Consider the following 18,960-nt stretch of genomic DNA (forward strand, 5'->3'; position numbering starts at 1 on the left):
CACATCGAAGCAAACTGTTTGCTATATTTTTTTCTTCTGTTGAGTTTTCTTTCCTCTTTCTGGTGGTTCCTCCTTTTGGTTCTAATTCTTACTTACAACATCACTAATGTGAAAATATGTTTAATAGGAATATATATGTATAGGCTATATGAGATTGTGCGCCATCTTGGGGAGGGTGATGGGGAGGAAGGGGGAGAAAAATTTCAAACTCAAAAGCATATGGAAGTAATTGTTGATAAATCAAAATAAATTAATTAAAAAAAAAGAAAAGGAAAAATAGTTGGACTTAAAACACGCAAATTTCAGCTTAATCAAGAAAAAAAAGATTAACAACTATAACTGTTCATCAGTAGAATAAACTACTTCTGGAGCTAGAGAGTTTCTCATCACTGAATGTTTTTAAGTAGAGGATACAAGTCAAGAATACTGTAGAAGGAAATTTTTTGTGATTGCTTCCAGGGCTAAGATTCCATGACTCTACTTACAGTCTATACTCCAGCCCAACCAGACTACTCAAATATTCATAAGATCATTCTGCCATGTCATAGGGTTGAGCTCTTACACCATCTACCCATGCCTTGTTCTGCCCACTCCCTCCCCCATCTCCATCTACTGAAATCTTTCTCATCCTTTAAGGAATGGTTCTAATCTTTGAACTTTTAAGGGTTGGGTCCACACTATGAAATCATTAGGGAGCAATCTGACATACCCAGAAGAGGGCTGAAATGAGCTCCTATATTAATTGTCAGGACTGTTAGTCATCCATAATAATTCTATGGATCTTTCAACTGAAGGTGGTAACAGGAAGACTCAAACTAGCTATTCCATGCTCTCCTACAACCGTATTGCCTGATCTGTGGCTATTTCCTCTACTACTTCCTTCATCCCACAACCCCTTTTGTGCCAAAAGGCACAAAAAAAGCCCATGGAGCAGTGGAGTAACAAAGACTCCCAACTCCTTGACTGTGGCTTCAGAAAACTTGCAGCTTCCAAGCGATACCCATGAAGCCTTAGCCAACTTGACTTTTGCCTTTTCTCTAGAGTTCCTCAACTGTTTAAAAACTGTCTATTGTAAATTCAGATTTTCAACTTACGAATGAGGTCATGAAAAACCGTATATCTTGTGTCATTTGGTGGAATTGAGTATTTTCCATTAACTATCCGAAGTTTTGCTCCACCTTCAAAAGGATGCTGCCTGAAGCACAACAGGTATAGGATACAGCCCAAGGCCTATTGAAAAATTAGTGGAAACAGAAAGAAGATCACTAGTGCACAGAAGCTAAAGTACAGTTAGTAAACTAGACCTATTCAAATATCAGTCTAGAAAAGGAATGTGAATATTTTTCTGACTGCATATATTATTCTAGCACACAACACTTCTCTTCACCCACTCCTTTCAGGTAACCTTTCTAAGTGGTAATCACCATTCAATAAAATACTTTTCTTTTGAGTTAGGGTCAAATGTAACTAATTCTAAACATAAACCTAACGTGCCTATCAAAGTACAAAGGCAGTTAGGAAAGCTGCTAATTTAACTACTCAAAAGTCTAAGCCTGTCAAGTTTCTGTACTTTTCTGACAAGAGCCAGGGAGAGTAGGGATTGTCCCCACCTTACAAAGGAGGAAATGGAAGCTCAGAATTGCCAATGCCCAAAGATATAATGTCATACACAGCTAAAATTCAGACCTGGAGCTCTGACTCTAGGCCCAGAGCTATTTCCACTATATCCTAGTGTCTCTTGGAATTAAAAAATGGCAGGCAAATTACATGGACTTTCTTCTGATGATAAAATACAGACCTCCTCTCTATTCAAGAGTTCTAAACTTCCAAAGTTGAGGGTAACTGAGCTTGACACAATATCTGGACATTTTCTGCTTGAAGAGGCTTAGGGAACAGAGAGATGCCGAACCATATTCTGATGACAGTTACTCTTGAAACGTAAGAATGACTTTCCTATGTTTCTGTCTTTAAGGTACATTGTTACGGCATTGGATAATTTACTTTACCATGATCATGGTTCTCAAAGCCAAAAGCATAAAAAAAGACAAAGTCATTCCTATATGGTAAGAGAGGCTGTCATGAGAACACTGAAGCACATGTCTCTCTTCCACAAGCTTTCATATATATAAAACTGAGCATAGAGCCAAACTGACCAAGGCTTGACCTCAGTAAGACTGTATTCCAAAAGAAGCAGCTGAGGAAAGAACATTTCTGCTGAAAAGCTCAGTGAGTCTCCAAGCTGGTAGAGGCCCTTGTCACAGATGTTAATTGGAGCCAAAGAATTAGCCCTAACTAACATAAGGGATACTGATAATTTTTAAAAAATAAAACTGAAATCCAACCACACCTGTGCAAAATGATGAAAAGAAGCATCATTAGAACTCCTTGCCTTGATCCACTGGACTGGAGGAATGCTATGAAATCTTTACTTTCAAATGATTTTTTTTCATTAAAACTCAGCATTTAAAGACAGAATGTGTACATATGTATATGAGTGCATTTATACATGTATTAATATGCTACGTTACACAGAAATCAGAAATAAGGCCAAATTCCATTTCTGCTGATGGTCCTACAATCTCCTGGAATCCAAATTATTATTCGTGGAACATTCCAATGTTCAAAACTTATGATGGCCTATGACCCGTAGGGATCTGTCTGGTGATGCTGCCAAAATGTTCCAGACCCAGCAATGTGCTCTGGCCATTACCAGTTAATGATCTCCTACCAATCAGAAACAGCAGATCTTAAAAATGAAGGCAGAACCATGGGACTCGGGGATACAACTCTAAATCTCATCCTCATTTGTGTACTCACGTGGACACAGGGAAACATGTAGCTGCTTTATAACAACTCAAATGTCATGGGAACACAAAAATCAAAATTATTCTAGTGCTGCCTTCTAGCCACCCATTCACATGAAGGAACAGCAGTTCTTACCCAAATATCCTGCTTTTCACCAATTGGAAAGTTTGAGTATAAGTCTATTATTTCTGGTGTCCTGTACATCGGTGTTGTATTCCTTGTGATCTATGGACAAATTCAAACATTTCATTCTCTACAGGTAAAATTACACAAAAAAAAAATCTCAATTTCCAAAAAATGACCCTAACAAAATGAAAGAGTCCTTAGCCTAAAGAGTTTCTCATTTTCCAATTAGTCCAGATCTTTCTTTGTTCATGTTCAAACTTGTACTATTATTTTTCACTACAGGGTCACCAATCTTTACAATCATTCATTTTATTTCTACTAAATTTATAATAAAAATAAACACCAAAACGAATTATATAAACAGTCAAGTACTATTCTGTTTGAACGTGCATCTATGAACCTGACGCTTAGACTGCTGCAAGTACACTGGGGCAGCTTCCATTCTCTTAACAAGAAGATAGTAAAAATATTATCATCACTTTACAAAAGAAGAACCTGAGGCTTACAGAAGTGCAATACTTTGCCCAGAGTCACAGAGCTAACAGATATCTGAGTCCAAACTGGAGCTCAGGCTCCTGCCTCCAAAACCAGCAATCTTCTACCAAACTTCAATGTCTTTACTGGAATAGAGGGCAGCTGAAAAGTGCAACTACCAAACTCTCAAAGCTGGAGCAGAGCACAACTTCCCACTGACCAAATCTGGGCTTTACTTTATTAATGTGGCCAAGTTCATTTAAACAAGAAATGTTTTAAGTATAAACTACGGGTGTGTAAGGGAAAAAATAATGAATGAAACTCAGAAGCAAGCCAAAAAATGTATTTTTGGCAATTCATTTCAGGCTTCTAATTCACATAAATTAAAATTAACATTTATTAAATTACTACTAATAAGAATAATAAAACCTTGTTAACTTTAATGTTCCTCAGAATGGGAAGAGGATTCAGGTTGCTGTACACAATCTACAAAGAAAAGTTTTACGGCAATGGTGTTCTACTTTAAAATATGTAAGAGAAGGGGCAGCTAGGTGGCGCAGTGGATAGAGCGCTGGCCCTGAAGTCAGGAGGACCTGAGCTCAAATCCAGCCTCAGACCACACACTTGACACTTCCTAGCTGTATGACCCTGGGCAAGTCACTTAACCCCAATTGCCTAAAAAACAAAACAAACAAACACAAACAAACAAAAAAATATGTAAGAGAATAACTTGTCTTCAAATTTTTATTGTTGAGTCATTTCAGTCATGTCTGACTCTCATGACCTCCTCATTTGGAGTTTTCTTGGCAAAGATACTGGAGGGATTTGCCATTTCCTTCTCCAGACCATTTTACAGATGAGGAAACTGAGGCAAAAGTGACTTGCCCAAGGTCACACAGATAGTAAGTGTCTGAGGCCACATGTGAACTCAGGTCTTCCTGACTCCAGGCCCAGCACTCTATCCATTGAACACCTAGCTGTCTTCAAATACTCTCCGGTATATTTGGCTTTTTGGGTCACTTAAGCTCTCAAAGTCTGCTTCCTTATCTAAAAACACTATGCTAATAAAGCTTGTACTACCTACCCTCCTAAGAATGTCGTGGGGATTAAATGAGTAATGCATAGAAAGTGCATTTAAACATTAAAGAAATGTCAGCTTTTGTAGTTTGTGGTTTGGGACCATCCAGACCATATCATATCACTGACAGAAAATATAAGATCCAACTGTGTTTGCTCTGTTTTGTTCAGCAGTTCTGAAAAACCATTTGGCTAAATAGAACAAAATAAAGCCTTCAATAATAATGGTTGTTTTAGGAGGTAAAATTTGCTCTCATTATATGTACACCCCACATGTTAAGGTACCTATCTCAGATCTCTCATGTATTAGAACAGTTCTAGATCTCAAGGAACAGAAAAAACAGTCACATACACTACTAATCCAACTACTGGGATTAATAGCACCCCCTAAAAAAAAAATAGGAAACAGACTTCTCCCTCACTACTACCTGCAAGAGACAACATGCAAACAGTACATACAAACAAGATATATACAAGGTAAACTGGAGATAAACAACAGAAAGAAGGTATTGAGAATTATGTATTAGACAGTCTCAAAAATACAAGGATCCCATACAATTTCAAAGGACTCGTGATGAAAAATGCTAATTCCAGAGAAAGAACTGATAAAGTCTGAATGCAGATCAAAGCATGCTTTTTTCACTTTTAAAATTTGTCTTGGGGTTGGGCTTTTTTGGGGGGTCTGTGTTTTCTTTCACAACATGACTAATATGGAAATAAATTTTGGATAACTATGCATGTATAACCTATATCAAATTACTTGCCTTCTCAATGGGAGGGGTGAGAATCTGAAACTCAAAAATTTTTAAAATGAATGTTTAAAAATTTGTATAAGTAATTGGGGGGAAAAAAGGCAAAAAAAAAAAAAAATGATACAAACCTGTTTAGTCAAGCAAAACAGATCCCCACATTAGGCATGTCCCAAAAAAAGTCTTAATCTGCACTGAGTCAACTGCCTCTCTGTGGAAGTGGGTGGCAGCCTTGTCTCATCATGAGTCCCTCTGGACTCCATTGCCTTTCTGTCCTTATTCCCAGGCCCTCTGCCTCTCTTAATGAACCCAGAGAACAAATTAGCTTTTGTGACTTACAGTACAAGGAAACCACCAAATCTTTCTCAAACTGCTTTCTAGACATACTTCCCCCTTCTTATACTTCTGAAGCCAATTTTTTGAACCCGTTTAAAGCTCTACACTTATCACTATTAAATTTTATTTGATTCACTTCAGTTTAATGTTCTAACCTGTCAAGACCTTTTTGGATCTTGACACTGTCATCCAACATGTTAACTCTCCCTCTTAGCTTTGGGTCATCTACAAATCTATTAGGCGAGTCACCTATGATTTTCTCTATATCACTGATAAAAATGTTTAACAGCACAGACCCAGCACAGGTCCCAGGGGCAGTCTACTGGTCTTTCTCCAACACAGACATCAAACAATTAATGACTACTATTCAGTTGACTAGTTCCAAATTCATTTAATTTTAAAAGTATGAAAGATTGTATCAAATGGTTTGCTAAAATCCAGTTAAACTATATCTTCAGCTTTCTCCTTATCTGCTAGTTTAGTAACACTGTCAAAACAGTAAATAAGTTTAGTTTGGCATGACTTGTTCTTAATGAAGACAGGCTAGTTTTCTGTTATCAGAGTTTACCTTTCTAGACATTCATAATCATATGTTAGATTTGTTAAAATGGCAGCCCTATAATTCTGTAGTCATATTTGGGTTAATTCCACATGAAATTGTTTAAATCACTGTTTGGGTAGAATGGGCAATTAAGGCAATAAGAAACTATTACAAATAATTTTTTTACATGCAACCTTTCTTCCTCTATTTATCAATGGACCAATATTTAAGATTCCACTATAATTTCTTACCTCTTCTTCAACCATTGCTCTCTTCTGAGCAGTCCAGTTGTAGTCAGGATAATGTGACACAGTTGTAGCACTGCCAAAATCACACAGTTTAATTGTTCCTTGGTTACTAATCAGCATATTTTCAACCTGTAAATTTTTATAAATATCTTAAGTAGTTATGAAATTGGGACATGATAAATTATAACTTAGAAAAATGTAAATTAAGTCATATCAACTTTTAAAATAATTGTGCTACATTGCTGACATTTGTGAAGCCATCTTTGCCTCATTCCCCTCAGAGAGCCTTACTCTAGGTCTAGCTGCTGACCAAGAGCACATATACAAAAGAACAGTAATAGCTAACGTTTATAGAAAAATTTGGAAAGCCACTGACAGACAATCTGGTCTGAAGCTGAAACAGCTCTGCCACCCCAAGGCGGTGTATGTGAACGAGGGGAGGCCTGGTCACACACAGCAGGACTATAAGCTGTGCAGCCATCGGGTGGGACATGAAACTAAATGTTGCCATGGCAGAGAAAAGAGTCAAGAGGAAAAAGAAGGCAACAAGCTGGATGCCTGGAATTTCACTTCTTTCAACCAAGAGGACACACAAAAAGCTTGGCCAAAATGTCAAATGGATCTTAATTTTTGAAAACAGATAATCTAGAGCCACTCTATGGTGATACTAAAAATTTCCCTCTTCCTAAAATAAGAGTTGCTTCTTCCCCAATTTTTAGATATGCTCTCCCTCCAAAATAAATCTCCTTTCTTCCAGAAGCATACCTAAAGTCGGGAAACAAAAACTATCTCAGTTCTGAATTCTTGGAAATTTCATCATGACCCCTCTCCCAGTGTGGGAGAGCAAGATGATGAACTGAGAATGCAAGAGCAAAAAATAGTCCTTGGGGGACATTAAGAAGGAAGGAGACCTTTTCCCCCCAAATGGTGGCCTCTAGGACTAAGCAAAAGGTGAACGAACCTAAACTACCCGAAGGCTTAGCTATGCTGAGTAAGAAGAGAAAGAAAAGAAGGGAAGATCTAATATTACTTCTTTATGCTCTATAAGGGAAGAGAAGACAGGAGAAAACTGGGACAAAGACACAACTCCGCCTCCGCATCCTTGAGGAAATGCCGCAGATGTATCGGAGAAAGGGTCTGAGGTGATCTAGGAGATAGCCACACCTGACCACTACACAAAACACTAAGATTTAGAGGAATGTGAGATATAACTCAATAAAATGCATCTAAGATCTCTCCAACATGGCTCTTCCTAAAATACTCTCACTCCATTTTAAAGAGGTTAAAAAGCTTAAGGTGATAGTCACAAAAATTATTTGGGAAATGACCATATGGTCCATTTACTGCTGCTCCTTTAGCCAACAGTCACATCTATCACGAACTCTGGAAAGATACACACAAAAAAAAATTAAATACAGAATGTAAACATACTTCAGGTTCTAGTTAAAATGTACAAATAAAATTTTTTTAATTAGCCTCCAATACCTGAATTTAAAGTCTTTTGAACCTTCTTCACAACAAAAATACTATCAGACTAAGAAATATAAAAACATGAGAGAAACTTGGTCACATTTCGTACACCCCAGGTCCATTTAAAGACAAAATCTCTTTCAAAAGGCAGTATTCAGAGGATCCAGAGTACAGGCCTCTACAAAGGCAAATGTCGGCCTGCTTCCAGATTCCTCTCATGGAGTACACAGCAATACTGTCCCCAGTCTCCCTTGCCACCAAACAGGTTACGGTATCGCCTAAACAGTCTTCCTGGGCAAGTTGTTAAAATCCTCTTCATTAAGCAGAGATCCACCGGTTTGCCATTCTAAATTAAGCATTTCTATTTAGAATTGTCTAAAGTGACTGACAGCCTGAGTATTCGTTTAAAGGGATCAAAAAATAGACAGGTGGAAAATGGGTGCTTGCTGGTAAAGAGGTGAATAAGAATAAAGTGTTAGCAGAGACAGCTGGAGTGGTGGTACAAAGCAATTTAAATGACTTGGAGTTTTGAGATGATGCAGAGGACAACGGTGCTGGTGAGGAACAGGCTGAATGTGGAACGGACTCCTTGGTTCTAAAACAGCAAAAAGCTAAAAAGAAAGTATACCAGTACACAGTAAGACAAAGTGAGAAGCTGGAGAGAGCTGAAGACCAGGAAATTAGCTAAAACCCCGGCAGGAAAAAGAGAAGCCTGAAGAAACAAAAGGACCCTCGGTAGGTAGGTATCCAGCCCATCTCCCAGCCTCAACAGAAACTGCCTGCTCCAACCAAGAAGAAAGCAGATGGGAAAGAATTTCAAAGAAAGCACAGAACAGCAGTTCAAAGAACAGACAGGAAAGTGAAGAACAGGAATGAATGATAAACTATTGATCAATCAGCAAGCATTTGTTAAGTGCGTTCTATGTTCCAATCAATGTGCTGGGCACTGGGAATATTAATATAGGGACTGAAAAGATCCCTCCTCCCAAGGAGCTTACAGAGTATATCGGGGTGAACTGAGAAGTGGCCTCAGAACCAGCAAGATAAGGGTTCAAGCTCCCCCTCTTACTCATTCAAACTGTGGGACCCTGGGCAAAGCAGGTCTCTTAGCAGGGAAATAGGCAGCTCTCTTCAACTAGAAGTGGAAGACATGAGCCCATGCTGCACTGATAGAGGCTCCTCATCCAGGAATTCTCACTACCCATGAAATCACAGGTACATTCCCTAGCCCTATGAACTATAAATGTAGGGCAGGACGATTTAATGCAGACACAAATAATCCTATGTTTCTCATAAACCCCAGAAAGAATTTACTGCTTTATTATTGTACAATATAATTATGGAAGTTTATAAATTATGACCCAGAGCAATCAAGAAAAGTTTGTATTATATTCAAAAGAGCCACTGAAGAATAAAGACAGGAAGCACATAATATATTCTAGGAATATATTAAAAATGGCTGGGGGGCAGCTAGGTGGTGCAGTGGATAGAGTACCGGCCCTGGATTCAGGAGGACCTGAGTTCAAATTCAGCCTCAGACACATAACACTTACTAGCTGTGTGACCCTGGGCAAGTCACTTAACCCCCATTGCCCAACCAAAAAACACAAACAAACAAACAAAACAAAGAAAAAAACATAAAAATGGCTAAAAACCAAATTAATTTCAGAACTGTAAAGGATTAGCTTCAGTTATCTGGCAAATTTAATTCTGCGCAATCCTTCATTCCTCAATGCCTTGAAGATGAATAAAGTATCACTAGAAACATTTAACCTTTTTGCAAAAACCCACAGAGAAAGAATAATCTTCCTTGATAACAATCTTCAGCATCTCTGATTTTTAAATGCTGTATGTACCTTTAGATCCCGATGGATTATAGAGGGCTTCTGTTTATGCATATGTTGTACTGCTCTGCATGTCTGATAAAATATCTTCAAAACCGTGTCACAGGAGAGAGGGCCTTTGGATTCAACTTTCTTTAAGAATTCCACCAGCTGCCCTATTATAAAAGACAGTCAATTTAATTTACATCACTATGCAAATGGGAATCCTAAAAAATGAAGATGTCAGATATAACTTACTGCCTCCCTTTTTTATTTTACAACCCTACAAGTTCTATCAAGTCACTTCTAACTTCAATATGTATTTAAGTACCTACTACTACACGGGCAAAAACAATGCTAACCACCAGGGGAAATACAAAGATTTAATACGATGTGATCCCTGCCCTCATGGAGCTCACAATCTAGTATATGAGAGTACTGCAAATATATACATATACATATATATGCATATAAAACTAATTCAAAGTCATCTTTAAGTATACTAGAGAGTCACAAACCAAGTATGATGTGAGGCATATGAAAAGGAAGGCACAATAATACCTGTAGGAGTCAGGAGAAGCTTACTCTTAAAAAGGAAAAGAGCACAGAGAATAACATAAGCAAGACATGGAAGTGAAACAGCACTGCACATGCAGAAGGGCAGAATTTGCCTCTGAATATTTTTTTAAACGTAGCTCCCCTACATTGATCTCTATCTAGCTATACAATGTATCTACATAAGCTACATTAGATCTATGCCCTGTAACTAAGCCTACTACCTTCGGTAAGTCACACAGCCTCGCCTAGCTTCAGATGATATGGACTGTCTATACAACAGATGCGTTAGATCAACGCCCTATAGCTAAGTGTACAACCATGGGCGAGTCACAACCTCTCAGCTTCAGCTTCCTCATCTACAAACGTGGCAGCGGAACGAGCTGATCTCTACCCTTTCCAGTTCTATCCTGGGTTTCAGTTTCAAAGAGGTTAAGACATAACATATCAAGCATAAGTTCATTAAAATAGAACTCTATCAGTGAACTAAAAAAATCACCACCAACAAATTGGCTAAAAATGTTTCCTCTATCTTACAGGAGTTTTCAGAATGCTAAAAATGATCTCCCATGAGTACTTATAAAAGCAGAAAGTCAGTTTTGCTTCCCTAGTGCAAGAGACCTAGGTAAATGAAAAGCAAGCAACTTCTTGAGTACCTGCTATGTGGAAGCCCTACTAAGCTCAGCACTCTGGGAAGATAGAGTTGGTACCCGAAGTTCAGTAATCTAGTTGAGGCAATACCACTGTACTGTCTAGTGGAAAGAGAAGAGATACCAAGATCTGAATCTGAATCCTAGTACAAGCACTTCCTGGTCATAAGCTACAATTAATTGCATTGAATCTTTTTAATTATTTTTAAGCAATTGGGATTAAGTGACTTACCCAGGGTCACACAGCTAGTAAGTGTCAAGTGTTTGATCTGAGGCTGGATTTGAACTCAGGTCCTCCTGACTTCAGGGCTAGTACTCTATCTGCTGCGCCACCTAGCTGCCCCAATTGCACTGAATCTTAAGCTACTATCTATAAAATGAAGAAAATACTACTTATACCACTTACTTCAAAGGGTTAGTGTGAGAAGCAACCAAGATAACATAAATGAAAGCACTTTGTAGCGAAAAGTGCTACTGCTCCTAGTCGTGAAGTCTGGAAGCTAGACAACTAGTGTCTTTAATTCTATGAAAGCATAGCTATATTCTAGGCTGATGAAAAAAATTACAGTTCTCTAAAAAAAGGGGGGGGTTCTAGAATAATGCTGATATCACAATTCCTTTTCCTTTTCCCTTCCTTCCCCCTCCCCCACACACTCTAGGGGTCTAATAGTCAGCTAAATGTCTAACTTCACTTTTAAGTGTGTCCTCTCTGAACACTTTCAACAATGTGACTGGTTTTAAAAGGTCTGTTTTTATGAATTTGGTTGTTAGAAAGGTCAGGTGGTATATGAGACTGTGAAGAAAACAGCTCAAGAGAGGTCTTTAGTTAGTCCTTCATTCTGCCTTCTGTAGGACCAAACAATCCACCAACATTTATTAAGCATCTATCATATGCCAAGAATTTAAAGATAAATATGAAACAGTCCCCACCCCCACATATGTATGTATGTATGTATATATATATATTGCAGACACAACATAGATAATATCATAGAAGGTAATGGGATGGAAAGGGAGACACTTACAGCTCAGGTCATCAGCAAAGGCCTTATGTAGAAGGGGTTGTTTGCTCTGAACTTTGAAGGAAATTCAGAATTCTAAGGCACAAAGGTAAGAAGAGGGTTTATTCCAGACACAAAGAACAGCTTATGCAAAGAAATGGAAATGGGAGATGGAATGTTAGGTGTGAGGAACACCAAAATGGCCAGGTTGGCTGAATGGTAGAGCTTACAAAGGGAAGAAATATGCAATAAGCCTGCGAAAATTGCACGAAGCAAGATTATGAAGGCTCTTAAATGCCAAACAAAGGAGCTCGTATCTTAGAGATAAAAAGGAGATACTAGAATTTCCTGAGCAGGAGTGACGCGATCAAAGTTATACTTTAGAATATCACTCAGGCAGTTAGTCATGTGAAGGATAGATTGGAGGAGGGAGGAAGGGAAAGAGGGTGGTAGGAAGAAAGGAAAGGGCATTTATATAGAGCTTACTATATGCCAGGTACCACGCTGAATACTTTACAAATATTATCTCATTTGACGCTCACAACCCTGAGGTTGGTGCTGAGAGATAGAGGCTGTTATTACTCCCATTTTAGAGATAAGGAAACTGAGGTGAAGTGGCTTGCCCAGGATCGAGCAGCTAGTAAGCGCCAGAGCCTGGACTTGAGCTCATGTCTTCCTGACTCTCAGCCCCGCGCTCCAGTCACTGCCCCACCAACTGCCTCATAGAAGGGAAAAGGGAGAAGGGAAAGACTTGAGGCGTGGAGATGAATTAGGAAGCTACTGAAATATCCCAGGCAAGAAGTAATTAGGACCTGAACTTGAGTGTCCGCCATTTGAGTGGGGAGAAATGGATAGATTTGACTTCCAGAAAAATACATAAACATTTCACTATGAGAATCAGGCACAGGTATATAGCTAAGTATCAGAGCCAGCATAGTACAGTGGGAAGAGTAGTCACAGGACTACATTCTAATACCATTTATAATACCAAATAATGATATAAGAAAGTACTTAGCCGCTCCTAAGGCTCATTTTTCCCATCCTCAAAATAGATATAATAACACTTTCACAACCAATTTCACAGTGTTATAAGAAAGGACATTATAAAAATGAGTTGTGATTATTAGCACCAAGGTGGAAAGAGCTATAAGGGCAGCTAGGTGGCACAGTGGATAGAGTGCTGGGCCTGAAGTCGGGAAGACTCCTCTTTGTGATTTCAAATCCATCCTTACACACTTACTAGCTATGTAACTAGTCATTTAACACTATTTGCCTCAGTTTCCTCATCTATAAAAATGAGCTAGAGAAGGAAATGGCAAACCATTCCAATATCTTTACCAAGAAAACTTTAAATGGGGTCACAAAGAGTCAGACACGACAGAAACAACTGTACAGCAGCAGAAAAGAGCTATACAGGCCTCTCACGTCAGAGGATCATATTTCAGATGCGAAATGCTTATTCTCCTTTCCATAAATTCACATGCCATCATCTTCTGATGGCTCAAACCCATCCTCTGATGCTTCTGTGTCATTTAACATCTCAAGACCTCAGTTTTCATATGCTTAAAATGAGGCTGGACTAGATGGCCTCCAAGGTCCCTTCCAAATCTAAAACATATGATCTATTATCTTTAACTTGTATGTTAGAAAATAAACTGACAAAAATATAGTATTTTTATTAGTATGATTTGTAATTATTCCATGATGTCACAAATCAACTGAACAAAAATGGACATAAGACATGCATTTCCTCGTTCCCAAAAACTGGACCAATTTCTGGGCTGCTACTAAGTTGGGAGCTGGGCCATGGGTGAGCTAAGGATAAAGACAAAACCTGTTTCTGCATTAACTATGCTCCATTAGGCTACAGTGACTTAACATTACATCTTTGGGCCATCCTTGACCAGTACCATCTAGACAGATATCTCAAGACAGGCACTGTTCCAGTAGACAAATCACAGTGACACGGGCTTATTCTAGTAAACTATAATACTGTAAAATACTTGATGAATCAATATAACTCAACTACCCAGCTATTAAAAAAGTATTCAAAGCTTTGAGCTTTATCTACAGCTTAGTGCCTGAGACCACTTCAGTTGTGAGCAAGGCTCATCCCAGACAGGGCACTTTTGAGTTCCTGCGGCTCTGAATTCTGGACAAAGTTTAGCAACATGAAATATTTTGTGAACTTCCTTGTCACCACACTACCTCTGTACCTCTTCTCTCCATTCTCGAAATCCACCCCAATTTCTCTGGGACACAAGTACAGAACCATGGCTTATTATTCTGGATTGTTCAGGGACTGATTAATCAGTTTATAGATTACTGATGGCTTTCACTTTTCCTATTTCTTCCTCCAACTGTCATCAATTACTCCTATAGGCTAGTAAAGAAAATCAAAGCAAATAAAGGAATGAGAATAAAAAAGATGCACAAACGTTTCACTTTACAGAAACGTGAACAAGCATGCAAGATGACATCAAACTTAGGGATGTCTCATTGGAATGAGGGAGGGATATATTTCAAATTAAAAATTGTAAAAGCCAAAATAAAACATTTTTTAAAAAATACTAAATAGTACCTGAGGCTTGGGACAAACAATTCTATGATTTGGGAATAGGAGAGGTGGTAATGATGAATATTTCCATAGGTAACTTGGGGGAAAAACAGAAACGGGAACTCTTTTAAGCTCAAGGCATTCACAAAGGCCAACAACAGTTAAAAGAGGGCAACAAAGAACAAGAATCCAAGCTGTCTAATTAGGGCAAAGCAGTGAAAGAACTGGGTTCAGATATCACCAGCAATTACAGGAGACAAAAAGATAAAAGTTTTCCCCTTGGATTTATGGCAATCACAAGGGCATTCAAGGGAGACAGAATTCAGATACACAAAACTAAGTGCATAGCACAGAGCCATGCATTTTTCAAATGTTCAGTAACTGCGTAATTGTTACATGAAATAATTAAAAATATAGATAATGTACATAATAATAAGTGACACTATTTTGAAAAGGATTCTAGACCTAACCATGAGAATGAATCAGACAGCATGGAACCCCCAAAGAAGGTATTTGCCATATTCTAGACCCTCTGCCCCTCTAGAAAAATATAAGAGAGCTGTTGCAATTCAGTTCTCAAATATTTCCAAGCTATGATGTTCCTCAGGTTTTCCAGAGGGTTGGCACCTTCTGTGCCCCATACAATACTCTCCTAACAACTATCACACATAAACACACATAAACCCCAATAATCAAGAGTTAACTGACCCTCATACAATCCTTTAATACAACTTCCACTGGAGGAAAAAGGGTAAATTAAAACTGCATGAAAATCATTCTAAGAGAAAAGAGGTCAGCAGCACAGAGGCAGGATGAAAATGAATACAATCAGTCGTTTTTAAGAAGCACTGATGTAAATCATTCTAATTCTATAGAAACTGAAAACCATAATCTATCACGTCTTACCAAATTATATCCATTTCATATCCCTTGAGAAAATTCCTGTCAAAGATCCCTCCTATTAGCAAACTGATCCCAAATGTACTGGCCAGTGATTCTGTAAAGTGTTTTTCCTTGCCATAATCAGAATCTGAATTGTAGATGCTCTAGTTATCTCACTCACAACAGCAGTGCACTCCAATAGCTAGAGGGGATTCAGATATGGTACTAACTAGCTATGTGATCACAGGGAGTCCCTTCCCTTCTCAGAGCACCAATTTCCTCCTACCTAAGATGAAATCCATGGGACCTAACTTTGAGAAGAAGAGGCATGATGAGACTTTACAAGAGGTTAAAAGAAATATTCTCAACAATGGTTAAGAAACAGATCAAGAATGAAGTATGATGGAAAATGAATTAGAAAAAAATGATACAAAATGTAGAGAAAGGTTTGCATTTTAAAAGGCATTTGTAAATGGAAAGAATCTCCTCCCAAAATGAATCTGAATGCTGTGTTATTACAATGACCAAAAAGTTTTGGCCGGAAGAAAAATAGAAAAAATGCATCTTCCTCCCTCTTCTTTGCCACGGATAAAGGACTATGGCAATGTAAGCAGTATTCCACATCCAAATTCAGTTGACATGCTAGTTAGTTTTGCTGAAAAGCTTTTTTTTCTTTCTTTTTTTCCTCTTTGGGATGGCTTACTGGATAGGGGAAGAGAAAGAGGATACATTTCAAAATAAAGATGACAATGAAAAAAACAAAAGAAAACAGTTTGAAAAAAGGCACTGGTGGTATTCTACTGTCACATACTGGACTGGGGTAGGAAAAATCTGTGTGTCCATAGTTCACATTCAAAATAAGCCCATTTGGGAAACAGAACAATTTTCACCCTGTGTACACAAGCCTTTCCTGGGGCCTAAGACAATGTCCTCTTTACTCTTAGCATGCCTTTCAGTTAATGGAAAAGATCTCTCTAACTTCAAGCTAGGCTAACCATCAAGGTCTTCAATAATGTTGTAGGGGATTTCCTACTCAAGTAGAAGTTGGGTTAAATGGTGTTTAATGTCTCTTCTAAGTATTAAATTCCGTGAATTCCCTGTTAAGAAGATTAACCATAAATCTTTCACAATATAAAAACTGTTCACTTTCCATTCTTTTGCAAATTTAAGAACTTATTTATCTTCATATAACTGTTTTTCTAATTAATTCAAATTTTATTTTTTTTCCCTACTACTAACATGCATTCTGTGTCATCATTAGCTAAAAAAACAATACTGTGACAAATTATAACAGTCTGCTTCTCACATATACCTACATTTTTTTTCTTTTTCAGAACACTTAAGAACAAATAAAATAAAAATTATGTGGTAATTCTATAAAATATTTTATAAACTGATAACTTATATTTTTGAAAATTAAGAAATGATACAGGGATATATACCAGAGCAATAGGAACTCTTCACATATATTTTCATTTCTTTTCTTCCAGATATTCTAGAAAATTAAACTTAGAATCACATGAAGCTTTTTTTAGTGCAAAGCATTCTCAGCAGAATGTCTTACACATAGTAGGTGCTTAATAAACTCATTAAAATTAATCAAAACCAAGGATAAAATGGGCATAAAAAGGCTTTCTATAGGATTGTTTTAAAATGGAATGGGACAAAAAGAGGAGACATGTGGTTGAAAAGATAGCCAAAATATAAATTGCTGACTATCCAAATCTTCATTCTTGGAGTTCCTTCCAGAGGCCCCACTAGAGCTATGATCCTATGACCTATCCACTGGATTTAGCTATTTGTTTTGGGGAAGATTTCTGAGGGATTTGTGAATGAAAATGATGAATACAAAGAGGAAGACAAAGATGGAAGAAGGAAGAAAAAGTGTCAAAGAGAGTTTTAGTCCCTCCTGGGCCTCCCACTTTCCCTCTACCACCAGCCCCACCCAAACACATATACTTTTGTCCACATTTAAGTCCTCCAGCAAGAGAATGTGCCCAAACCAGCATACACATCATTACTTTATAAACATTCACAACTCTGGCCCACTCCACCCTGATAAATCACATTCCTCAGTGACAAATCATCAAATACTGACCTTCAGGGTTCCAGGATAGTGCTAATGGCTTGTATAGCCCCTGATCTGCCACCTGTTTGTTTTACCTCTGCAATGCAGCCCACGAGCTCCCTAAGGTCAGGCACAATGCCTTAACATAATACCTCACAATTCTACAGGCTTTACTGATCACATATCTCATCCTCTGCAACCCCAAAGCACCTAATGAACTATATACTGCCGAGGCCCAAAAAAGGTGCTCAAAAACATTTAATTAAATGTTTAAAGCATTATTTGTGGAAACATTTCACAAAAAGCAAACAATGAACACTGAGCAGCCAAGAGAAGAGAACCCCAGTGAGAAGAGAGGGTTGGTAGGGTAAACTATCTTATTAACCAAGAAGTAAATACACATGTTTCCACACACTCTTTGGAGTAACTGCATACTAACAAAGAGTATCTCTTCTGGTAGACAGTGGAGTCTAGGTTCAAACCAGACTTGCCTTTTCAGACTTAAGCATTTTTTAAGACGAGCTGGTCGGCACTAATAATGCCCACATGTATTTTACAACTACAAAAAAAATCACAAATACAGATATCCCAGAGGAAAATCTTACCTCTGCAGAGTTCAGTGAGCAGAAGAAACTCAGCTTGTCCAGTATCTGATTCTTCTTTTCCTATTGATGCAGCAGAGCAGAACTGGACAATGTTAGGATGTCCAGAAAGTTTTTTCTGAAGTCAATTTGTTAAAGAGGAAATATGTAGACATCTCTACAAATCTGTACCCACAGTCCCAAAAAAGAGTTTTTAAACAAAAACATACTTCCATATAGATGTGCCCATGAGTGCTGTGACTATCATTTTAACAGAAAGAGAAAAGTGGGGAAAAGAAAGCAGGAAGCCCAGGACATAGAAGGGTAAAAGAAAAAAGAGAGAGGAAAAAAATGAGTACTCAATCATCTGTGATCATCACCTTCAATTAAATTAATATTTTGTTAACTATCATTGGGGCTAAAATAGCCCCAGCAGACACCAAAGAGTGGGTGAGGATACTAACTAGGAAGAAGAGAGGCACTGTTGTTAGGCAGCTTAAAATGCAGTCCACAAACATCAGTTAAATCCAAAGCCAAGATTTAATATGCAAAATTATGCACAGCTCAGATCAAATGTCTTATCCATAAAATCTTCCCTTTGTCCAAGTAAGCAGTGATTTCTCCCACCTTTGGGCCTCACATCACATTCCTTATTAGATACTGTGATTAACTATGACTCTTCCTGATTCCCCTAAACAGTTGTAAGCTCCATGAGAGCAGGGTCTATGTCCTATCTAAATTTTATGTCTCTTTCAGAGCCCTGGGTAAAGAGTGCTCTGCACAAAGTAGGTGCTTCTTCTAGGGCTATATCCCAAAGAGATCATACAAATGGGAAAAGGACCCACATGTACAAAAATATCTATAGCAGTTCTTTTTGTGGTGGCAAAGAATTGAAAACTGAGAGAATAGCCATCAATTGGGGAATGGCTGAACAAGTTGTGGTATATGAATGTAACAGAACACTATTGTGCTATAAGAAATGATGAACAGGCTGACTTCAGAAAAACCTGGAAAAAC

General features: G+C 38.0%; 1 protein-coding gene across 1 annotated transcript in view; it reads right to left on the minus strand.

Annotated features, from left to right (window-relative positions):
- GAK (cyclin G associated kinase) overlaps positions 1 to 18,960 on the minus strand; it is a 128,741-nt gene that overhangs the window by 86,197 nt on the left and 23,584 nt on the right. Inside the window, exons 4-8 of the mRNA XM_027836261.1 lie at positions 17,968 to 18,082; positions 9,683 to 9,825; positions 6,360 to 6,485; positions 2,941 to 3,030; positions 1,095 to 1,230 (exon numbers count right to left, since the gene is read on the minus strand). Of these exons, the coding sequence (XP_027692062.1) occupies positions 1,095 to 1,230; positions 2,941 to 3,030; positions 6,360 to 6,485; positions 9,683 to 9,825; positions 17,968 to 18,082 (610 nt within the window). The remainder of the gene's footprint in view (positions 1 to 1,094; positions 1,231 to 2,940; positions 3,031 to 6,359; positions 6,486 to 9,682; positions 9,826 to 17,967; positions 18,083 to 18,960) is intronic.

This window comes from Vombatus ursinus, unplaced genomic scaffold (genome assembly GCF_900497805.2).
Source record: "Vombatus ursinus unplaced genomic scaffold, bare-nosed wombat genome assembly UNPS02014818.1, whole genome shotgun sequence".
NCBI classification, from domain to species: domain Eukaryota; kingdom Metazoa; phylum Chordata; class Mammalia; order Diprotodontia; family Vombatidae; genus Vombatus; species Vombatus ursinus.